Genomic DNA, 12,017 nt, shown 5'->3' with positions numbered 1-12,017 from the left:
AGGGTTTGGGTCTTCCGAACCTGATGTATTACTACTGGGTGGCGAATGTGGAGAAGGTGCGGAGCTGGGTCAGAGGGACTGATTCCCAGTGGGTCAGAATAGAGGAGAATTTGTGCAGGGGTCAGGATTGAAAGCACTAGCAACAGCGCTGCTCCCGGGGAAATACTCGGGAGTCCGGTAATAATAGCTTCATTGAGAATTTGGAGGCAGTTTCACCAACACTTAGGGTTGGGGGCAGGGTCAAGGGAAATGCCGATTCGGGGGAACCACAGATTTGAGCCAGGGAAGTGGGATGGAAATTTTCAGAAATGGGAGAAGGGTATTAAGACACAAAAAGATTTGTTTCTTAGGGGTCGGCTTGCAGGATTGAAGGAGCTGGAAGCAAAGTATGGGCTGGAGCAGGGGGAAATGTTTAGATACATGCAGGTTCGCAACTTTGCCAGAAAGGAGATACAGAGCTTCCCGGTGGAGCTGGCCTCCACATTGTTGGAGGTGCTGGCAACAGGGGGAACTGGAGAAGGGGGTAGTGTCGGCGGTTTACGGAGCTATTTTGGAAGAGAAGGCACCACTGAAAGGGATCAAAGCAAAGTGGAAGGAAAAGTTGGGAGAGGATATGGAGGAGGGGTTCTTGTGTGAGGTGCTCCGGAGAGTGAATGTCTCCACCTCGTGCACGAGGTTGGGGCTGATACAGCTGAAAGCGGTATACAGAGCACACCTCACGTGGGCGAGGATAAGCCGATTCTTTGAAGTAGAAGATGTGTGTGAACGTGGCGGCGGGGGTGGTGTGCTAATCACGTTCATATGTTTTGGTCCTGTCCAAAGCTAGAGGAATACTGGGGTCCTGTTGGAATTCTTTACTCTTAAGATGGTTAAGTTTGAACTGAGGGGAAGGATGGAGGGGTTCTACAATTCATGGGCATTATTCATTATGCACTTTCAAGAACTGGATAACATCGAACATTAGTTGGGGCGGGTGGGTTGGGGAGAGGGGGGCTGTGTGTGTTAATGGCGACTATGTGCGATCCCTAATTCCTTTTTGTCATTTGTTTGTGTGAACATACGGGCTAATGTTTGAGGTTTGGTGGGAAGATGGGATCGTTGTTATTGGAATGGGGATTGACATATTTGTTACTGATCATTGTTTACTCGGTTTCTCTCTCCACACATGCTGCCTGAACTGTTGGGTATTTCCAGCATGTTCCATTTTAAAATTTTTTTTAGCCTGCCCAATTAAGGGATAATTTAGTGTCACCAATCCATCTACCCTGCACATCTTTGGGTTGTGGGGATGAGACCCATGCAGACATGGGGAGAATGTGCAAACTGCACACGGACAGTGACCCAGGGCTGGGATCGAACCCGGATACTCAGCGTGTGAGGCAGCAGTGCTAGCCACTACGCCACCCTCCCACATGCTCCGTTTATACTTATACCAGGACATCAAGGAATACATTTAGAGATTATAGAACTAGGGCCACATTCCCTGGAATTTAGGAGTTATTTGATAAGAGTTTTCCAAACATTTAAGGGGACCAAATAGGATAGAGCATCTCTCGTTGCTGGTTTGGCAATGTAGCTTAATAATTAGACCCAGGTCCTTTGGGAAGAAAGAGCAAGAGGAAGAACGAACAAGCGGGCACCACAGTATACTTACTTTCCGTCTGAAATAGAACTGCTCACTACTTTGTTTGCTGTCCCTCCGCCAATTTCATATCCACGCAGTCACTGCCCCCTTTAATCCCACTAGCTTCATAGGTGTACTTGCAATTTGTAAAAGTGCAAAGAGCAACAATGCAACACTTTATATATCAACAGCAAGTTAAAGCCAAACGATACATGAGGCAGAGATTATCTGCCCAAAAGACTCCAGACATGGCTTACGTTGGTTAATGTTTCTTAGTAAGCAAACTACCCAAAACTGGCATAGCTTCAACTTAATTCAATCCCTTACTTGTCGACTCAATCCAATACGCAACACAGTTCAACTTTGCGGTGTAGGCAATAAGCCAAGGACACTATAGATGTAGCTATTAGGGCAACAGTTGGCCCAGGAGATCGCTCAAGTATAGATTTGCATGGTTGAGAACTTCAAACTCTCCGCCCAATCACGAAAAGTGGCAATGCTGTTTGGTGAGCAGATTGAAGTCACTTTGCATAGCACCGAGAAAATCAGAGTTCTGCACCTATCATAATTCAGAATAAAACAAACGGCATGTATAAACAGGTAGGACGCTCTTTTATTTTATCGGAGAGTTCAGTTACGATAGAAAGGAAGTGATATCCAAAGCTCCACAACAATCACAGCTTTAATGTTGGTGAAATTTATGTTGGGAGTGGAGGGGTTGAGCAATGCACAAGATACCACAGCAAATACTTCACCAAGACGAATCCCTAAACTCAGGAGAAACTAAACTGGCTGGGAGTTGAACCAATCTCTCAGCATCGTAGGTCAGGTTTTCTGATCCAAGTCTTGCGATCCTGCTGAAAATGTGTGCTGCCTGTGTTTTCAGGAGTTGTACCTGAGAACAGCAGCCTTCTTCCTGTTCCTGCCAAGGAAGCAGAATGGTTTTAGTGCGGCAGAAAGTTGTTTGCACCCTAACTTTATTTTCACAAAATTAATTTTTAGTTGGATTGATGACAAAGCAGTTCATCTTCATTAGCCTTCTGTGCACAATTTTTAAAAATTAATGTTTAATTACAACCTGCACTAACGGAGAACTTCGTTCAGCACATTTGATGGAGAACTATGTCCAACGGTGTACATTCTGCTGGGGTGCAAAAAAAATTTAACACTGTCCCAGAAGACCTATTCAGAGATATGACTATACATTAGACAAAGCCCATTAAGGCAAATCTTAAGGAGTAAACAGACAGAAGAGGCAGGGTAATGTGGAGACACACTTATGTAATTAATACTGACCCCACTGTTAAAACTACACTTAACACTTAAATGGACATGCCCCAATTGCTTCTGGTGTGCATGCAGTGGGCCAACTTCACGCGTAGGTGAATACAATTGCTCAGTGAGAGATCAGTGCAGGAGGGACAGGGCAACAGTTTAACTGGGAACGTGCAGAGACCAGAAGTTGCTGTGCGATTTACTCCTTAATGAGCAATGGCAGCATCACCATTATTCTCAACTCAAAATCTGAGTCATGATGTATTTCTGGGGAATTTTATTTATGTCACTTAAGTAAACAAAATTCCACTAATTCTCCCCACAAGTTTTATCTAGCTTTACCAATGGTCTCTTTGTTTAAAAAATATATAATTGTGTTAGCAGTTCAGTGGAGGTTCATTGATTTCTGGAATGGGGAAATCAGAGGAAAGGTTTACCTTTTGATTCAATTAATTTTTAATCGTGTCACGAGTAGGCTTACATTAACGTTGCAATGAAGTTACTGTGACCCCTAGTCGCCACACTCAGCCGCCTGTTAGGGTGCACTGAGGGAGAATTCAGAATGTCCAATTCAACTTACAAGCATGCCTTTCGAGACTTGTGTGAGGAAACCGGAACACCCGGAGGAAACCCAAGCAGACAGGAGAATGTGCAGACTCCACACAGAAAGTGACCCAGGCCAGGAATCGAACCCGGCTCCCTGCTGCTGTGAAGCAACAGTGCTAACCAATGTGCTACCGTGCAACGAGAGGTGATCTTATTGAAACAAGATCCTGAGAGGATTTGTGAGGGTAGGTGTCTCAATTTGTGAGAACTAGGGAGCACATTAAAATAAGAGGTCCACCAATTAAAACGGAGAGGAGGAGAAATGCTCTCTCTGAATGGGTCGCATGTGGAACTCTCTTCCCCAGAAAGTAGTTTGGCCTAAGTCAATGAATTTATTGAAGGCACAGTAAAACAAATTTATGATAGTCAAAGTTTATGAGGGGAGGGGGGGGGGGAAGAGGTGTGGCAAAGTGGAGTTGAGACAATAACCAGGTCAGCCATGATCTCACTGACTGGTGGTGCAGACCCGAACGGCTGACTGTCCTCCTCCTAAGTCTCAGTTTCCTACACATTAAGTACCTAAAAACCAGAAAAAAAGAGTCCATAGTTAAACTCTAAACTCTACCACATCTTCGGGCATATCCGCAAAATCAAGTCTAAATAAAAACTATGAAGGAACTAGGCATAATTACAAAATTAAGACTTCTGTAACAAAAAAAACCCGTTCACTTCATTTTAATTCAGAGTAACTTGTTGGTTGCTTGGAGGACTGGTTTCCTGGGCTGTGCAGCCAAACCAAACATTGCCCCAAGAACTGAAGGCCAATTATGTCAGTTTTATGAATGAAGTTCATAAAGTGCCACCACATAATTATGCACCCTGCACAAACGGGCAGCTGCTTTTGAGACGGTGTATGTAACCTCACTTCAATAGAACATAGTGCAGGAGGCTATTCGGCCCATCGAGTCTGCACCGATCCACTTAAGCCCTCACTTCCACCCTATCCCCGTAACCCAATAACCCCTCCGAACCTTTTTGGACACGAAGGGCAATTTATCATGGCCAATCCACCTAACCTGCATGTCTTTGGACTGTGGAAGGAAACCAGGGCACCGGGAGGAAACCCACGCAGACATGGGGAGAATGTGCAGACTCCGCACAGACAGTGACCCAGCGGGGAATCAAACCTGGGACCCTCGCGCTGTGAAGCCACAGTGCCATCCACTTGCGCTACCGTGCTGCCCCGATCTGCCAAATTAAAGCAAAGCATAAAAATAAACAATTCTTCCCCCCAAGCGATTCCCATCTGTTGCATGTCATTGGGCTGCTAAAATTACTTGAGTAAACTTGTGGTGGAATCAGTTTTGTGGTTTGAGTGCTGGCTCTAATTGAAGATTTTAAGCTTTATCAGCTGTCTCCCCAAGTGGGGAAGTTTTCTCCGGTGTCAGGAGGTACAGTCGATCTGTCACATAATGCATCATTTTGAGTAAGTTGTTCAAACCAGAATCAAAAAATGGTAACAAGTTAATGGAGAGTGGGAAGAGAATCGCTGGCAAACATATTTTAAACTTCTCAGGATGGAATAATTCTAACCGTTTAATATTAACCACACACTTTAACCAAGAAATATATATTTTTAAGTGGTAACTGAATTTATTATAACATTTGCAGGATTAAATCTTCAAATAGCAAGCAACATAGAACTATTGTGCAAATATGGAACTATTTTTCCTGTTATGCTGATAAATAAAGCACATTGCATAAATGAGGATTTGAGTAGAATATAGGGACGAACTTCTTGGTAAAATAGATTACGCATTGCAATATTTCATAGTAATAGACTTTTATTCAAGGTAGTTTTTTCTGCAAGACAACAAATTAACTCAAGATCATGTTCACAGATTCTAAAAGCAAATCATTTGGTTACCACATATGTATAGATCTTAAAAAGCTCTGAAAATATCTCACATTAAAATGTCAGCCATGTTTGGTCATTTAAGAAAGGATTTCAAGGTACTGGGGGAAAGTCTTTAATGAGGGAATGCACAAGTTAGAGATAAAAAGATTGGGAAAATAAACCTTTGAATATATGAACTGAACAGATCATCAAGCAAAAATTGCAGATAGCTGTCTATCAATCCCTGGCAACCAAACATGGAAAAGGTTTTTTTTTTTTTTAGAAACGAGAGACCAATCCCCAGCACCAACCACCCTCCAACCCAACAGAAACCTACATCCTCAAAACCAATAACTAAAAGCATTTGCCACAGCCGAATGGCTCGAATGAAATTTCTTACGGCAGTAATACAAGTTCAGTCCATTAAAATGCAGGCGCACTTTAATTCAACCGGTTAGCTCATGAAACGTATGGCGATTTATGAGGACTTCTTTTTGATGAGACGATTATTAGCTTATTGGACCGGTGGTAACATTTAATTGACCCAAACGAACAACCAATTCCACTGGCATGTGAATAAGTTGCCGAGGTCTATATAATGGTTGTGTGGCAATCAATAGTGGAATGAGGTGCCAGTTAACTGCAAGTTTGTTACAATTAGCAAACAAAAACATAGCATTTTGTAAAGTACAGGAGAATTTTCACAGGGAAGTGTTTCGTTTTGTTGCGGCCCCACAGAGGTTGCACAAATTAAAACCAAAAGGCGGTTTGTCTGAATATTTTTGAATGGGTAACTATCTTGAAATTCTAGAACTGCAGAGAGGATTTTAAAAGTTTTATCATTTTCTGGTACCAATACAGTACAGGCCAAGTTGAAACACAGACTGTTCTCAAATCAACGGTCTTTGCACCATTGTGACCGACTGCTCGTCCAATTCAGGCCCCAAACAGTTATTTAAAGAGCTTGCAATGAATTTATTAACTGATGGGTGACAACTCAATTTTCTATAAATATCACTAAATTGTGTACAGCTCCATTTCAACAATTAGAGAAGAGTAAAACCACAGAAAGTAAACAAAGCCAGACTGAACTGTTAATGGAATTATATCAATCATCTTTTTTTTTATATCAAGTTTCAATTGTGTACACAGAAGCATAATTGCAATCAGAAATCTTAGTAGCTGCATTAAGGTTACAATCACCCATCTACGCAGACTCAACGTTTCAACCTCAAATGTGGATTTGCATGTTATTGTGTAACGTGCAGTTAAGTTTTTTTCATTAAGCATTTTTGTTTAAACGTCAGCATCCTACTGCTACTCAACACCCAGTAATCACACACACAGGTTTTCTCATCAAAACACCAAAGCATTCAGTACAATGGAACACTTTTCCCTCCCCCCAAAACATGGGCTCATGTGTTATCTATTATCAAAAGCGAAAACATTAGCGACCGATGTGTATGAGGTTAAATGTAACAAAAGATGTCACATATAGACATAAATCTACAAGATTTGCTGCTGGTGCACATCTCCAGGTTGTTTTCCCCATTTAAACTTTAATCTGAAGTTACTGAGAGTGGATTTGGAAAGGTTGCGATGAGGGAGGGAAGGGTTTATCTGACGGTTGGTGCTCTGGGAGGCAAGATGCTGGAGCAACAGAGCAGGGACAGTTCACAGGAGATCAACTCGGCGGTAGTACAGGAGGTAGGCTGTACGTTCAGCAGAGGACTTCACAACTTGGTACTGAGTTATCACTTTCACTATCTGGTCATCAATGCGCAGCCAGCCGTTCAGACCAATGTGGAAGACATCTGTCGTGTAATGTCCACCAGTTGCGCTGTTTCCATGGTGATAGACAACTGAAAAGAGAGAAAAAAAACATTGTGGGGCACGGAAAATAAATATGTATTCTATGCGAATATTCTACAATCAATAATAGTTGGCATTTTCAATTATTACAAATACAAATAAACAGTTTATATATTTTCATATAATGGATCTGGGATTCTTGGATCTTTCGCTTTTATATTGATAAGATTACAAAGTGAAGAGTCATTGCCTTTCAGCTTATGTTTCCATCAAAACATTTGCGACCCACTCCCAATTTTGGATCAGTAACTTGTAATTTCACCGTACGTAACACCATTTTATCAACGTGCATTTTAGGAACTGGAGAGTTCAAATTCCTTATGCATAAATTGTCAAGTATTTCAAAATAATAAAAATGTGTACATAATAATGCACGATACCCTTCATTACACTATTTGCAATCAATGTCTCACTCCCTTTCAAATGTGACTGCATAAGCAAACTGCACAAGACTTCCCCAAAGTTTTCTTTCCTGCCTCCTGATTCTGAATGTGCACACACGCGTGCACCGCACCCCATCCCCCTGCATTTTGGAAAACCCTGAAGGGAATATGATCTACATTTACCACCTGAAGTCGCCAAGGCTGACAGACTATTACTGGACCAAGTTCCGACTAGGCGAAAGCAAAACTTGTATTAGCCAACACAGCAGTGTGGCACCCTTTGAAACAAAATATAATATACAGCAACAATCTTTGTTGCTGAACTTCCAAGAATGCAAACACTATATCCAGTTTGAAGTCCACCAGAAAAAAAAAATCAAAACTGTCCTGGTAAGATGAATAAAATATAATTTCTATTGAAACGTTGGAAGTATAATGTCAGTTGCACCTCAGGCAGCCCAAAAATTCTACTTAGCTATTTTTATAATAATAATCTTTATTATTGTCGCAAGTAGGCTTACATTAACACTGCAATGAAGTTACTGTGAAAAGCCCCTAGTCGCCACATTCCGACGCCTGTTCGGGTACACGGAGGGAGAATTCAGAATGTCCAATTCACCTAACAGCACGTCTTTCGGGACTTGTGGTAGGAAGCCGGAGCACCCGGAGGAAACCCACGGAGACACATTCATATTTCTCATATTACTGGAATATTTAAAATAACAAATTTAGAACAGAAGAAACCAACTTCCAATAAATGATTGGTTGTCTTCGGACTTTAGATCAATAGGTCTTGTCATGGCAAAATTAATCACACAATTTGAAAAGTAAATTCTGTTTAGAATTGAAAGTTACGTGATAACTTCTATGAATATATTTTCCAATCACTGCACCAGTTTTTGGCAGAAGCTAAATTATTTCAAGCAGTTTCTAGTCAAAGTTATTTCTAGTCAAATAATTTGGTAGATACATGGTGAGCACAAATCATATGGTCTCTATCCTCACATAGAATGACTGATCTGCTTTTATCAATATATACATGGTTAGTTCAAGCCCAAAACATACTTTGTTCATCACATTAAAACTTGTGTGAACAGGCAAACTGATGAAAACAATTAAACTAAAGTAGCTTACAAGGAACGTTCTGTTTACCAGCATCTCAGATTATTGAATGATGAGTTGCACACAGGCTCAGTTGACTTTAAGGCCAACAAGTCGGTTTTAGTTTTCTATCCAATGTTCTTGCAGTGTCATCCCAGATGACAGTGGCAGGCAGCCACTTTACATAATTCATTTTTGAAAGCAGAAATGCCAAAGCTGTGATTCATACATATATCAATTTGTTAAAAAGAGCAGTGCCATCAGTATACCAGCTGGATGCTATGATTATAATTTCATTTGGCTAAAAATGTTCTTGTTCCCTTACATATTTTTGTAACATTAAAACAGGTCATATCAATAATACTGCACAAGGGGCTTCCTTAAAACACACTTACCTTTATCTCCTATACATTTGCATTTCATGGAAACAGTGGTTATTACATGTTACACAGAAACAACCTAACTTAAAGGGCACAAAGTTAATCAAAGGCTCAGACATCCTCTGAAAGAATTCTTTTTTGTAAGCAGGCCCACACCAGATACTAATGAAACTGCAGTTTTTAAGTACGGATTTAGTGATACAAATCAATAAAAAGTTTAGGAGTGAATTTTTATAGCCATGCCACCCAACTCTGATCAGATGGTATTTATCTAAAGAGTAAAATTACTGAGATTAAAGGGGGAAAATGCACATTTATGTAGGGCCGTGCCAAATCTTCAGGATGACTTGTAGCACTTCAGCAAATTACATTTTGCAAAGCCATGTAAGTAAACACGGTAGCCAATTGACACACAGCAAAGTTTTTTTTAAAAGCAAATGATACGAGCTACAAAATTAGTTTTGCTGTGTCCATTGTGAACCAAACGGATGTGAAATGTGTATTTTTAATTTATTTCAAAGTAGTCCTTACCTCGCAAATTAAACAGCACAAATGACCCAAGAGCTAATAAAGTGTTTCATGTTCCCTCTAATCTTTTCCGCCCATGCGCCAAATTAATTTTATTTGGTGCATCAATATCGAGGCAGTGCGCGGATCTGGACCAACAGTCGAAACAAAAAACTCAATACATAAATATATATTTTTCAGAAAGGTACCATGGATATGGGAGAAAAGATACTAATCCCCAGACATTGACAAGATAACACATGCTAGTCTGCAAATTACCAGATTTACCGAGTTCAATTTTAAATTTACCATGGTTTCCACCCACAAGTCCCGAAAGACATGCTTATTAGGTAAATTGGATATTCTGAATTCTCCCTCAGTGTACCCGATCAGGCGCCGGAATGGTGCGACTAGGGGATTTTCACAGTAACTTCATTGCAGTGTTAATGTAAGCCTACTTTTGACAATAATAAATATTATTATTTTTTTGGACTCTCTGCCTCTAGGTTCTCCAAGGTGGCCTTGAGGACGCACAACAACGCAGAATCGCAGAGCAGAAACTTATAGCCAAGATCCGCACACGAGTACGGCCTCAACCGGGATCTTGGATTCATGTCGCATTACATTCACCCCCCACCATCTGGCCTGGGCTTGCAAAATCTTTCCATCTGTCCTGGCTTGAGACAATTCACACCTCTTTAACCTGTGATTATCCCTCTCTCCAGTTGCTCCATCTGGACCGGTAAAGACTTAATTACCTGCAAAGACTCGCATTCAAAGTATCGTCTTGCATTTTTGACTTTGTCTATATATATGTTTCTGGAACCTGCCTCTTCATTCACCCGAGGAAGGAGCTGCGCTCCGAAAGCTAGTGATTTGAAACTAACATGTTGGACTTTAACCTGGTGTTGTAAGACTTCTTACTGTGCTCACCCCAGTCCAACGCCGGCATCTCCACATCTAGGTTTTAAGTTCAGTTGAGTTCTCCATATTATAAAAGCATTTATTTGTATACTGTAGCTTGTATTTTAGTCATTTGATAGAAAAGTTGAATTGGTAACCATGGATTAAGACAAGGATCTTTCTTTCAATTTCACAAGCTCAAATTAAAAAGAGGCGAAGGAGGCTTGCATTTTGAGTTGATAGCAAATGTGGAAACGGCAATTTTTTTCAGCGTATTTTCTTAATTTAAACTTTTATGAATAGTGAGGAAAATAGCTCAGTAATTGCTTTACATAACAAACATAATCAAGCAGAGGCAAGTGTCTCTGTGAATTTGGTGGGTGAAGGTCAGAGACACCGTGTCCTTGTAAATTAAGTGAATATCGAAATATGAAACTACGGTTGGAAACTGGGGAAGAGAGCACTGTGCTGAGGGGAGAATGAAATTCCAGGAGGGAAAATGACTACTGAAGTAATTTTGTGGAAGTAATAGGATTTATTCCACCTATAATTTTTTAGATTAAAAGTCTATAAATTGCAAAACAACAAACCTGTTCACCACTTCTGAAATAAGCTCTTACATTGCTTACAAAAGCGATTGGGGAGGTGTAGTATATGGAAGAATGCATGGTTTAAAACGTCTCACGAGATCTCATAAATCTCATAAAAACCGTTGCAATATTTTGAGATCTGGGCTAGGAATCCAAAACGTCTTCCAAACCCCGAGGAAACATCCTTGTGTTTTTAATGCGTCAAATGCCTTTGGGATCAAATTCCTTTTAATAATTGTACAAGACCAGATGCAGAGGAATGGCTAGATGTGATACTAACTGGCCCAAAAATCCACTCGCTAGCTCTTTTAATTTGATCACATTATCGTTTTTTCCATTCAGAAGCCCTCACCTCATATCGCTCCTCTCCCCAACCCTCCCGAGCCATCACCCACAGAGAGGATTTAGCTCAGGAGGCTGTGATCAGGGTAGTGAGACGGCAAGAGGGCCGCATTAAAGACAAGCGCTGACGTAGTTTCAGGCCTCCAGGAACTGACACAAATTATTTTAGCTGTAAATCCACCTGATTAATCATGTCAGGGCTGGCTCTTGTCTGTTAATTTCCAGTCATGCGGGAGTTGACCAATTCTATGCTCGCAGGCTCGAGTGGCAGCAAAAGTAATTTAACCATCAGGATGAGCATAGGTATAAAATGAAGTACACAGCACTTGGACCGTCACATACCATGCAGATGAGCAGCTCAGAGGGAACACTGTTCACGTGTATACATGAGGTTCATCTAGATTAACCGTCAAGCTTTGCTCGAGTTACGCAGACTCTAAACAGTTGTGCCACCAGTCTGCCTACGATTCCTTTAGAAGTTGGTTTAATCGCTTTTCACAGAATTTAATGGCTGCTAGTGTGCTGGCGTTACCCATGCACAAACAATTATGCATAGTAGAAGTTATGTTGGCTTATCAGGTTTAAAGTCAGACATGT

General features: G+C 41.0%; 1 protein-coding gene across 1 annotated transcript in view; it reads right to left on the bottom strand.

Moving 5' to 3' along the window:
• Window positions 1–5,271: 5,271 nt before the first annotated feature.
• The window catches only part of LOC140430427 (ubiquitin carboxyl-terminal hydrolase 10-like), a 73,062-nt gene continuing 66,316 nt past the window's right edge, over window positions 5,272–12,017 (bottom strand). Inside the window, exon 14 of the mRNA XM_072517898.1 lies at window positions 5,272–7,204. Coding sequence (XP_072373999.1) covers window positions 7,017–7,204 — 188 coding nt within the window. The 3' untranslated portion in view covers window positions 5,272–7,016. The remainder of the gene's footprint in view (window positions 7,205–12,017) is intronic.

Source organism: Scyliorhinus torazame, chromosome 10 (genome assembly GCF_047496885.1).
Source record: "Scyliorhinus torazame isolate Kashiwa2021f chromosome 10, sScyTor2.1, whole genome shotgun sequence".
Lineage (NCBI taxonomy): Eukaryota > Metazoa > Chordata > Chondrichthyes > Carcharhiniformes > Scyliorhinidae > Scyliorhinus > Scyliorhinus torazame.
This window is presented reverse-complemented; position numbering and strand designations above follow the sequence as displayed.